This window comes from Haliotis rufescens, unplaced genomic scaffold (genome assembly GCF_023055435.1).
Source record: "Haliotis rufescens isolate VD_foot unplaced genomic scaffold, xgHalRufe1.0.p SCAF_18, whole genome shotgun sequence".
Taxonomy (NCBI): Eukaryota; Metazoa; Mollusca; class Gastropoda; order Lepetellida; family Haliotidae; genus Haliotis; species Haliotis rufescens.
Window position 1 is genome coordinate 25,629,477 of NW_025963868.1, and position 12,584 is coordinate 25,642,060.

The following is a 12,584-nucleotide window of genomic DNA, read 5'->3' on the forward strand; positions in this document are numbered from 1 at the left end:
CATGTATGTTTACCGGATTAAACGTAATAAGAAATAGGTTGTGTGTATGTAGGATATTAAAGGTCCATTAAATTTTTTTGCTGATATAAATTGCCGGACAAACAAAAGTTTACATCAATGTTTGATGGTGGCTTAAGATTCAACAAACAAGAGGTGTTATTCGATGGTGATGTATTTGATAAGGGTATCAAAGTTTCGCTTTTGTACCAGGTAGGATTAACACCTTGGGTTCATGTTAGGACGACCCCGGGCCCTCTGCGTGTCGGGGGAACGCTTTACCCACAGGCTTTTGAGACAATATTTGTCAACAGTCTTCCCGTAGTCGTCACTGTCTTAAAACACATAATACATAATATACATCATTCTATTGTTTGACCGCTCCATTATGTTTCAGGAATGGTGATTTATTTGTCAACCCTCCATTATCTTGAAGCAACATTTGCAATTTGAAGTAATTTCCACTTGGAATTGACGGAGCTATGTTTTATATATATATATATATATATATATATATATATATATATATATATATATATATATATAAGTGTGTGTGTGTGTGTGTGTGTGTGTGTGTGTGCGTGCGTGCGTGCGTGCGTGCGTGCGTGCGTGCGTGTGTGAGAGAGAGAGAGAGAGAGAGAGAGAGAGAGAGAGAGAGAGAGAGAGAGAGAGAGAGAGACTCGGACATTCCTCTCCACATCGAACACGTAACGCCAAAGGCCCGCATCGGGTCAGATCTTCGCTTTAAGGGGACAATACGTTAAATGATTCTATTCTCCACTGACGATAATCACAGTTTGCCATCTCAGGTGGTAGTAGTGGTGGTTGTCGGTGGTCGGGGAATTATCAATATTATCGCTTCGTTCAACACGGAGGTTCATAATTATTTAAATGCTCGGCCACGCATCGCTTTGTGGAAAAAGCTATCTTGATCAGTCTTGTCAATATGTAAACGATATGGAAACCACTCTTATCTGTCTCTCGCTCTCTCCTGGCAGGGAAACAGCAGGCAGTCTTCGGCGACCCTCACCGACCTGTGAAACAGGTCACAGAAACCTGTTTCAGCTGTACAGCCATTCAGAAGCAGTGCAGCCATTCAGAAGCAGTTCGGCATTGTTATGCAAACTCCACACAGGGGAAGGTGCGTGTAGCGGCATGAGAGGAGCTCGTGCGCATTGCTCTGCGTGAAGTAAAGCGAACATCGCGTGCAGCGAGTGTTACATTCGCAGGGTCACGTGGCCTTTAAGTCAAGGCCTAAGTTCAAGTTCCGTTCACAGAAGAGGGACAGGGCACAGCTATCTTAGCCGTCAGATGGACGCTGCTTGACCAAGACTTGATAACGAACCTGTTGATGACAAAGTTTGCGGTTTCTAGTTTATGGATTAGCGGTGATTAAGGAATTGATATAATGGCTAACAGCTTCGAAGACTTCTGTGGAGGAACGTTTTGGGTGAGTAGAGACAATAAGTATAATATTCCTTTCCTTTATCAAGTATGTTCGTTTGTGTTTACCGCCGCACTCAGCAATATTCCAGCTATATGACGGCGGTCTGTAAATAATCCAATCCTAACCAGACAATCCGTTGATTGACATCATGAGCATCGATCTACGCAATTGGGATACGGTGACATGCATCAACCAAGTCAGCGAGCCTGACCACCCGATCCCGTTAGTCGCCTCTTATCATGTAGAAAGTACTTTTTTGACAAATACGACAAAATAATGACTATTCGGGCATACAAAATCAAACAAAATCGTTTAAGATGATACCGTAAAGCGATTTTGTTTTTTGTCGATGCATTCGGTATTTTAGAATTTGAATACTAATTTGACCTGGTCTTATTGCTTGACAGATGATGGGTCATTTGTTCGTTATTTGATGCGTGTATCATCACCAACAGGAATACAAAAAAAAAAAAAAAATACATTCTCTCTTAATTGATGATTACATAACAATATGTTAGGTGGAAGTGACCGGTGATCGACGGTATTGTTAGTGTTATTTTTCTTGTATTTTTGTCGGATGAGATTTGAGGTGAGGTGAAATGGGGTGTAACTAATATTGCTACGTGCATGCATATATGCGTGTGGGGTAGGGCTGGGACGGGTGACTCGGGTCCTCGGGTCGGGTGGGTCCTGAGTAGGACCCGGGTACCCACAGTACTACCCGGACCCGTGGTTAGTCACGTGATATATTGTTTAATAGCAAAACTTATCTAGAACTTCCACGGTTACACTATAAGTGACTAATGTTCGCATTTCTTTCTGACTATGCACGCATTCCTTCTGACAATAAGTTTGAATAGAGATAAAACTTCAGTCAACTTCAGTGTATGCATGACCAGATCGTTTTGTTTGAGTATGTGAATACATTTTTGCGAGGGCTACGGTCAAACTATCCCCAATCGGACATTTAAGACCAACAGTTGGTACCCGGGTAGGGTCGGGTAATAGTGGGGTGGGTACCCGGGTGGTAAATTTGGACTTGTCCCAGCCCTTGTGTGGGGCTCCTTGCTCTAATCCGGATTAATTGTTTTCTGTTTGATGTTGGAGAACTGAGATACCATGCCGCATTTTAACAGACACAAATTGTTTATTTGAGTCTCACCTCACAAAAGTATTTACATAGATACATTTAACAGTACATACAAGTGATCCACCCTTTAAGGGTCACGAGAGACTTTAAATATATCCCAGTATATACAGCATAAGTATATGAGTGTAAAAGTATATATAAAATATACTAACCGTCACATATGAAATGTTTTCTTCGTTGGAGAATAAAAAAACAGGTTTTGGCTGTTAACTATACATAATTTTTAAAAAGTAAAATACGTTTGTCAGTATTAGATAACTCTAGGATGTTGGCTAAAACTGACATTTTTCTTATAAACTTATACGCAAATCATCGTACACAGGGCAATCCAGCAATGCATGATATTCATCCACAATACTTTCCTTACGCTGGAAACATCTGCCTGTTTCCACTTAAGAGGAGCAGTACCTGATCTAAATTTGAAACGACAGAGCGGTAAGAACGAGGCATGTGCATACTTACATACCTTTCACACCCTTGCACACCCTTGCACACCCTTGCACATCTTTAAACATTCTATACGTACGTAATTTATAACCACCCGTTCTTCCGCCAGGCTTGCATAACAGTTCATTCAAATCATGAATATCTCACTCAGACACAGAAGACTAACGCGTGAAGATCCGGATCAGAATATCCTTCAGCAACCAATGCTTGCCGTAAAAAGCGACTATGCTTGTCGTCAAAGGCGACTTAGGGGATCGGGTGGTCAGGCTCGCTGACTTGGTTGGTGCACGTCATCGATCCCAATTGCGTGGATCGATGCCCATGATATCTATCACTGGATTGTCTGCTCCAGACTCGATTATTTACAGACCGCCGTCATAAATAACTGGAATATTGCTGAGTGCGGCGTTAAACAACAAACAAACACACACAGTAGACAACTCCGAGGCCACCAGTCCTTGTATTAGCTCCTTTAGGCCGCACGCCAGGCAGGAACTATCCACGAACCGTCTTTAAGCTAGCCTTGCTCCAAGGCTGTACTGAAACATAAATCCATGGATGTGTAGGAATTCTATTTATCCTAATAGGCAAATCGAGATATGTGGACTTCAGTCTCTTATAGCAACAGCTTTTTCGTATTATTTACATCATCTAGAAATTATGATTTAAATTAATAAGCATTGCCTGTGCAAGTCTATTTGTAAGCGTAAGAAGTTATTTAAGAAAACTTATTCTGTTACGAATCATTCAACGTGAATGAGGGTTTTATTGGTCAAGCCAGCTAGGACATCGCCAGTGCTCTCAACACTTTGCACCATACGTGGAGTCCTTCCCTGACCCTTAATGTCACAAGAGAACTATTTAACCACTTCACTTTGGAGGTGAGGTGAAATGGGGTCTAACGTCGCGTCCAAGATTATTGCACTTTAATAGCGCGTGTGTGAGGGGAGACGGGGGGCTGCTTGTACTAGTCCGGACTAAGTCGATTTAAAGTGCTAGCCCACTGAGATACCATGCCGCAGTTTAACATGAATACCCCACTCAGACACAGTATACTGACCCGAGCCGACCTGCCCTTGTTTTAGCCCCTTAATGCCTTAAAGTAGGGCATTAACAAGTACCGTCATTTGGTGTGACGCTACCGGAGATCAAACCCCAAAACTCAAAACTTCCCCACTTTGGAAATATCTACGTATGTCTATGGTCACTTTGAATGACCCCTCCAAATTATGAGGGTCATTTGGTCTCTTAGAATGGCTGTGAAAAAAAACGTTATTAAAAATGGAAAGCAGGTTTTGAGGAGGCACTCGGAGAACCAAATATATCCACTCAAGGTGAGGTGAGGTAAAATTGGGTTTAACGTCGCGTCCGAGGTTATTGCAGTTATATAGCGACGTGCATGCAAGTGTGTGTGTGTGTGGCTGCTTGTACTAGTCTGGACTGATGCTGATTTATAGTGCTAGCTCACTGAAATACCATGCCGCAGTTTAACATGAATACCCCACTCAGACACAGTATACTGACTCCGAGCCGACCAGTCCTTGTTTTAGCCCCTTAATGCCGAGCGCCAGACAGGGTAACAACAAGTACCATCTTTTAACGTCTTTTGGTATGACGCGGCCGGGGATCGAACCCCGGACCTTCCGCTCTCCGGGCGGACGCTCTACCACTAGACCACGGAGGCGGTCATATCCACTCAAGACGATACAAGTTTAAAACTGTGACACTTGCAGTGAACGTTTGAGACATGCATGACTTCGGGCTTCCTTTGTTTGTTTGTTTGTTGTTTAACGCCGCACTCAGCAATATTCCAGCTCTATGACGGCGGTCTGTAAATTATCGAGTCTGGACCAGACAATACAGTGATTGACAACAGAAGCATCGACCCACGCAATTGGGATACGATGACATGCATCAACCAAGTCAGCGAGCCTGACCACCCGATCCCGTTAGTCGCCTCTTACGACAAGCATAGTCGCCTCCTACGACAAGCATAGTCGCCTCCTACGACAAGCATGGGTTGCTGAAGACCTATTCTACCCCGGATCTTCACGAGTCTCTTCGGGCTTCCTACCAAATAAGGCTGACCCAACATGACATAACTGGAAAACTGTTAAAAGTGGCGTCAAACGTGGTGGCAGGTGCCCAAATGCACAGGGCACAGGTGAAGTAAAGCCGTGTCGATTCGAGCTAGAAGAGGTCTTCATGCAGCAACCCATGCTTATCAAACGAGGCGACTGTGCTGGGTGTAAAAACGGCGACTAACGGAATCGGGTGGTCAAGGCTTGCTGACTTGGCTGATGCATGTCATCGTATCCCCACTGCGTATCCTCCCACATTAAGCTGACACTCCGTTATGTAACTGAGAAAGTGTTCAAAGGCGCGTTAAATCCAACTCACTCACTCACTCACTCACTCACTCACTCACTCACTCACTCACTCACTCACTCACTCACTCACTCACTCACTCACACTCACTCACTCACTCACTCACTCTCACTCACTCACTCACTCACTCACTCTGTGGAAGCCAGTTTTGGATGATGGATGTATATATGTCCCCGGGGTATTCATGATCAAACGTCCCATTCCCGGGTACTTTAAACAGGATGAGGATAATCGATGTATTGTGCTTCAGTCAACCGTCATACGGGCAGCAGTAACAACCAGGTTATTCTTTTCAGCATTTTTTTATGACAAAGAAACGTGTTCTACAGGTTTTCGTAATGCATGAGAAGAGTGAACTCAGACAAGGGCCTTTGAGAGTTGTGTTTATCAAGATTCGGGATTCAGGAGTCAGCAAATGATGCTCAAATCAAAACTTATTCGGGATTCAGGAGAGGCTGGGGGCTGGATGGAATGTCCTCCTTATACAGTGATGTCTTTGACCCGTGAAGATCAGGGTAGAGAATAGGTCTTCAACAACCATGCTTTCCGTAAAAGGCGACTATGCTTGTCCAATGAGGCGACTATCCTTGTCCAATGAGGCGACTATCCTTGTCCAATGAGGCAACTATCCTTGTCCAATGAGGCGACTATCCTTGTCCAATGAGGCGACTATCGGGTGATCCAGACTCGGTTATTTACAGGCCGCCGTCATATTGCTGGAATATTGCTGAATGCGGCGTTAAACAACAACCAACCAAACAAACCACTCAATTCAAGTAGTAGTGTACCTCACAAGTGATACGCGAAGATCCGGGTTGAGAATAGATCCACAGCATCCCAAGCTTGCCATAACAGGCGACTACTATGCCTGTCGTAAGAGGCGACTTACCGAATCGGGTGGCCTGGCTCGCTGACTTGGCTGATGCATGTCATCGTATCCCAATTGAACAGATCGGTGCTCATGGTGTCAATCACTGGATTGTCTGGTCCAGATTCGATGATCTTCAGCAACCTATGCTTGCCGTAAAAGGTGACTATGCTTGTCGTAAAAGGCGACTAACGGGATCGGGTGGTCAGGCTCGCTGACTTGGTTGATACATGTCATCGATCCCAATTGCGTGGATCGATGATCATGATATCAATCACTGGATTGTCTGGTCCAGACTCGATTATTTACAGACCGCCGTTGGGCGGTCGGGTAGCCTAGTGGTTAAAGCGTTCGCTCGTCATGCCAAAGACCCGGGTTCGATTCCCGACATGGGTACAATGTGTGAAGCCCATTTCTGGTGTCCCCCGCCGTGATATTGCTGGAATATTGCTAAAAGCGGCGTAAAACCATACTCACTCACTCACTACAGACCGCCGTTATATAGCTTGAATATTGCTGAGTGCGGCGTTAAACAACAAACCAACCAACCAACCATATTCGATGAGGTACAAACCACCGTCATAAATATAGCTGTAATACTTCTGAGTGCGGCGTTAAGCAACAAACAACCACAAACAAACACTGATGTATTATGGGTTATTCTACTGAGTATTCACGGAATATTGGTCAATTACGTTGAAGATACACCTAGTCGTCATTTTATCAATGACAGTCCGCTACACGCCAAATTAGACACGCACGAAACGTTTGACAACGTGAATTATCACAGGACAAACACAGTGTTAAAAGATGTGACTGGTGAATATTAATGTACGCATCCTACAATTTGACCTTGGACGTGCACAGGTATCTCAGAATCGCAAGCTGGTAGATTCTAATTATTCATTTTGACATAACACATGTACTTTATCAAGCCTACACGTCAGAATGATGAGATCTGATTGGTCCACGTGATCTTGATGAAATACTACGTATGACATTTGTGGTGCATAAAACACTATCGGATTTCTGCTCGGTTGAGTCAGAAATATGGTTTTGAAATAACGTTTATGACTTTTCTAAGATGCCGAATTTAAGACTAAACTTATGTTGTGTAAGAGCTGGATTTAAAATGTAATCTGTAATGACCTGACCTGCGAAGATCCGGGGTAGAATAGGTCTTCAACAACCCATGCTCTTACGACAAGCAAAGGTTTCAAGATAATTGTTTGTTTGTTGTTTAACGCTGCACTCGGCAATATTCCCGCTATATGACGGCGGTCTGTAAAATAATCAGGACTGGACCAGACAATCCAGTGATTGACATCATGAGCATCGATCCACGCAGTTGCGATCGATGACATGCATCAACCAAGTCAGCGAGCCTGACCACCCGATCCCGTTAGTCGCCTATTACGACAAGCATAGTCCCCTTTTACGGCAAGAATGGGTTGCTGAAGACCTATTCTAACCCCGATCTTCACGGGTCGAACATGAATGCTAAAACTCCGCGGCATGAGAGATGGTTGGCATCATATTGCCCTATTTCTTTCCGGGTAATAATATTCATATTCGGCAAGTACAAAGAAACTATTTCGTCGATAACTGACGTGGATGCGGCATCTAGATTGACAGTAATGAAAGAACAATGTTACCAAGGATACATTAGATCACGGGGGAGGTAAATTGAACAGCGCCATGACGTCAGCCACTTATGACGTAACTCAGAAAGTGTACTGCATCGCAGGATTGTATTTGATCTTTTAGCGAAGCATCTTAGAATTCCAGTTGAAGTGAGTGAGTGAGTGAGTGAGTTGGGTTTAACGCCGCTTGTAACAGTATTCCAGTTATATCACGGCGTGTCAGCTTAATGTGGGGGTAAAGCCCGAAGTGATGCAGGTCTCAGACGTTTACCACTTCTGTGAAACCCACGAGCACGGGTATGGTGCTGACAAACCTAGAAACATAATCAGGGCGAACCGGGATTCGAACCCACAATCACAGGTTTCTGGCGTCCCTAATGAATTGCGGCGCCTTAGACGACTGTCACATGTGTTTTTTTGCTGTCAGAGGTAACTTGAGTAGGGATAAATACTGTTTCTTCCTTCGGCGTAAAAGGAAAGTATTACTTGATTTATGTGTCCGCTGAACCTATACATTCCGAAGGCGGAAACAAACTAAGACAGCTTAAAGCTTTCTTTATAAACGCTGAGCGGGACAAAAAAATAACAAAATGTCTCCTTGACCCTGGCTTGTGCTATTCACGCTCACCGACCCGTGAAGATCCGGGTTAGAAAAGGTCTTCAGTAACACATGCTTGTCGTAAGAGACGACTAGCAGGATCGGGTGAGCCGACTCGCTGAATTGGATAGATAGATAGATAGATAGATAGATAGAGATAGAGATAGATAGAGATAGATGGGTTTCACCGAAGTGGTAAACGTCTGAGACCTGCATCACTTCGGGCTTTCCTCCCACATTTAGCTGACACGCCGTGATATAACTGGAATACTGTTAAAAAGCGGCGTAACACCATACTCACTCACTCACTCACTCACTCACTCACTCACTCTATCGAACCGATATCGATTTTACTGAAAGTATTCATTCTACTTTGTTGACCATCAGTAGTATAATTAGGGGATTATATAAGGTATGTAGTTTGAAGTCCGACAGCACTAAGGTTAACCCCTGCACGGCCATTGTTTGTTCGTTTGTATATTCCAGCTGTGTGTCATAGCAATACTGTGCTTAGTACAAAGCTGTGAAAAAGCCGTCATATCAGGTGTGAGGAAAAACCGGGACGTATAAAATCCTATCAAATATATCGTGATTACACAACGGTTTATGCAAACAACCTCTGTTTAAATTTGGACACAGTGTTTTATTTTACACACACGTATATATTACAGGAATGAAAGGTAGCCACATCAACGGATTTACATACATATAAATGGCAGCTGGCTATGGTCATCTAAGTATTCATACCCACGATAAGACACCAGGGTTCGAGTGGACTGACCTTTGTTTACGTATAGACTGGTTATATGACCAGGTCATAGACCCGGCATTCAGGGTGATATAACCTACTTTAACAATGGCCACCGTCAAAGAAACCTAGGTCTTCAGCAACCCATGGTTGTCGTAAAAGGCGACTGTGCTTGTCGTAAGAGGCGGTTTATGGGATCAGGCTGGCAGGCTCGATGACTTGGTAGATGCATGTGATTATTTACAGACCGCCATCATATAGCTGGAATATTGTTGATTGCGGCGTTAAACACTCGGGATTCAGATAACTTAGTACGTAATAGAGGCATAGTTATATTGTGAGCAGTTCTAAGGTTTTATGTTACGCTTGTCCCGACAGAGTGAGGTGCTAGATCTTTAAGGTCTGAAGGTGTCATATTGTTATATATTTTATAAAATAAACACAATTTACGTTTCTCTTGCGCTCTGATAAGGGCTCCCAGGAAGTTTCGAAATATATATTTTTGACTGAAGTATAGGTTTGTAAACCAGTAAAATTAATTCTTGCTGCTTCCAGTTGGAGTTTTTCTAATCTGTCACTCTGCTCCTTGGTACAACCGTCCCAAACTTCACATGCGTATTCAAAATGTGGTCTCGTCTGAAACCTGCATCACTTCGGGCTTTCCTCCCACATTAAGCTGACACGCCGCGATATAACTGGAATACTGTTAAAAGCGGCGTTAAACCAAACTCACTCACTCACTCAAAATGTGGTCTAATAAACATTACATAAATCTAATTCAACACACTACGACAGAGCATATACTTAAGCTTCCTCATTGAATGAATCATCTTTGATGCTGTTTTAATAATTGAATCTTTATGACATGACCACTTCCCCGATGACGACAATATAACACATAGGTGTTTGTGTGTTTTAACATTTTCATTTTTTGATAATCCAAAAATAATTTCACAGTTCTCTGCGGCTCTTTTGTGTAAACAAGAACTGATTTTGTTTTGCTCGGATTATAAAGAATTAGCCAGACTTGAGCCCATTCATTAATTTTATTTAAATTGCTATTCATAGTAGTTTCTATATTTTTAATGTTATTAGATGATATGCCTAGGGATGTGTCATCGGCAATAATCTTGTTGCACAGTTCAGTTTATCAGTAATGTCATTGATGTACACGAGGAACAAGAAAGGGCCTAGTACCGATCCCTGTGGCACACCAGCATCTTACTCTTCAGTGTCAGACAATAGTCCATTTGAAAAACAGATTGTTTCCGAGTTTGTTACGTTATCAACCAGCCACTCTAGTAATACATCTTTTAAACCATAACATGACAATTTATATACAAGCCAACTATGCCTTACTCTGTCAAACGCTTTGGAAATATGCCAGAACACCATACAATAGAACTCTTTGTTATCGACTGCTTTATACACTTACTTATAGAATTCCACCAGTTCGCTTGGAATTTGTCTAGCAACGAATTCTCATGAAAATAATTGTGCAAGTGCTTGAACACAACTCGTTCGAATACTTTCCCGATACAGCTTATCAACGATATTGGTCTAGAGGTGAAGTCTTACCTGTAATTTTCACTATATATCGTAACAATTTCCAATAAGAAGATTTGTTTTCTAAGTATAATTCTAAAACGAAATTGTCTAAATTGGAGTAGGACATTTCCGTTGCATAATATTTCATATTATTTACTTTATTTCTTTGTTTACTGCACAATGTTCTGTCCTTGTCTTTATTTGTTTTCCTTGAAAGCTTAAGTAACCTGTTTCTTTTACTTATTGCCTTCCGTTATTCGGAATTGAACCACGGTTTATCATTTGGTCGAATTCTAACCATTGTCTTTGATCTGGCATTAACTGAAAGTTAAACATACTTGGCAATGACGACATGAACGTGCGAAAGGGACCCACGAAGATCCGGGGTAGAATAGGTCTTCAGCAACCCATGCTTGTCGTTAAAGGCGACTATAAATATATGCTTGTAGTAAGAGGCGTCTAACGGGATCGGGTGGTCAGGCTCGCTGACTTGGTTGATGCATGTTGTCGATCGCAACTGCGTGGATCTATGCTCATGATGTCAATCACTGCATTGTCTGGTCCAGACTTGATTATTTTACAGACCACCGTCATATAGTTGGAATATTGTTGAGTGCGGCGTTAAACAACAAACAAACAACACATTATTATCTTGCAACCTTTGCTTGTCGTAAGAGACGACTAACGAGATCAGATGGCCAGGCTCGCTGACTTGGTTGATGCATGTCATCGTATCCAAATTGCGTAGATCGATGCTCAGGATGCCAATCACTGGATTGTTTGGGCCATACTCGAATGTTTACAGACCGTCATATTGCTGAGTGTGGAATTACTAGTAAACAACAACAATAAACAGACAAGCAATGTAGAATGTAACCAATATCCGTCATGTTTCAGAACGACACGCAGCTCTTGAAGAACTCTTGGCCGGAACTGACGCCATGCTTCCGGTTTACAGTCCTTATTTGGGCACCACTGGTGTTCTTGTGGGTGTCAGCTGCCATCTATTTGCCCTACATCATCTCCCACACGGCAAAGGCCAGACTCCCCGTCTCGGCGCTCAACATTGTCAAAACTGTAAGTGTAAAGATGCTCAAAAGACTGCTAAGAATATGTTCTTGAAACAATGCATCTGACGTGGCCTCATGCCACTTTTCAAACGAATGGGAAAATAATCTTGGATTTCGTTTACAATACGATAGCGGTGCTACCAACCACGTGAATCTACAGTCAGTTTCTAAGGTTATATGGGGGCACAGGTGGCCCAGTCGTCGAAGGCGCCGCGATTCGCTGTGCAGAGTTGCGTCCCTTGGGCACGCCAGAAACCTATGATTGTGGGTTCGAATCCCTGTTCGCCCCGATTATGTTTCTAGGTTTGTCAGCACCATACCCGTGCTCGTGGGTTTCACCGAAGTGGTAAACGACTGAGACCTGAATCATTTCGGGCTTTCCTCCCACGTTAAACTGACACGTCGTCATATAACTGGAATACTGTTAAAAAGCGGCGTTAAACCCAACTCACTCAGTCTAAGGTTATATGACACAAAATTGGTTGGTGGTGGATTTCGTTTGTCTCTTGAGAACGGAACACCCAAAAGTAAACTGATGACCAAAGGTAGTATACTGTGTTTTTATGTAATTGAAAATTGAAAGAAGTGTTGCTAAATTTGATAATGTCTATTTAACCATCACTTTTTCCTGCAATAGTTTGTGGGGCACGGGTGGCCCAGTTGTCTAAGGCGCCGCGATT

The 12,584-nt window shown here is 43.0% G+C and overlaps 1 protein-coding gene across 2 annotated transcripts in view; it reads left to right on the top strand.

Moving 5' to 3' along the window:
- LOC124132935 (multidrug resistance-associated protein 1-like) overlaps positions 1 to 12,584 on the top strand; it is an 85,360-nt gene that overhangs the window by 24,421 nt on the left and 48,355 nt on the right. For both annotated transcript variants that reach the window (XM_048398474.1, XM_048398475.1), the window contains exons 3-4: positions 996 to 1,447; positions 11,732 to 11,911. In XM_048398474.1, the coding sequence (XP_048254431.1) occupies positions 1,406 to 1,447; positions 11,732 to 11,911 (222 nt within the window). In that variant the 5' untranslated portion in view covers positions 996 to 1,405. The remainder of the gene's footprint in view (positions 1 to 995; positions 1,448 to 11,731; positions 11,912 to 12,584) is intronic.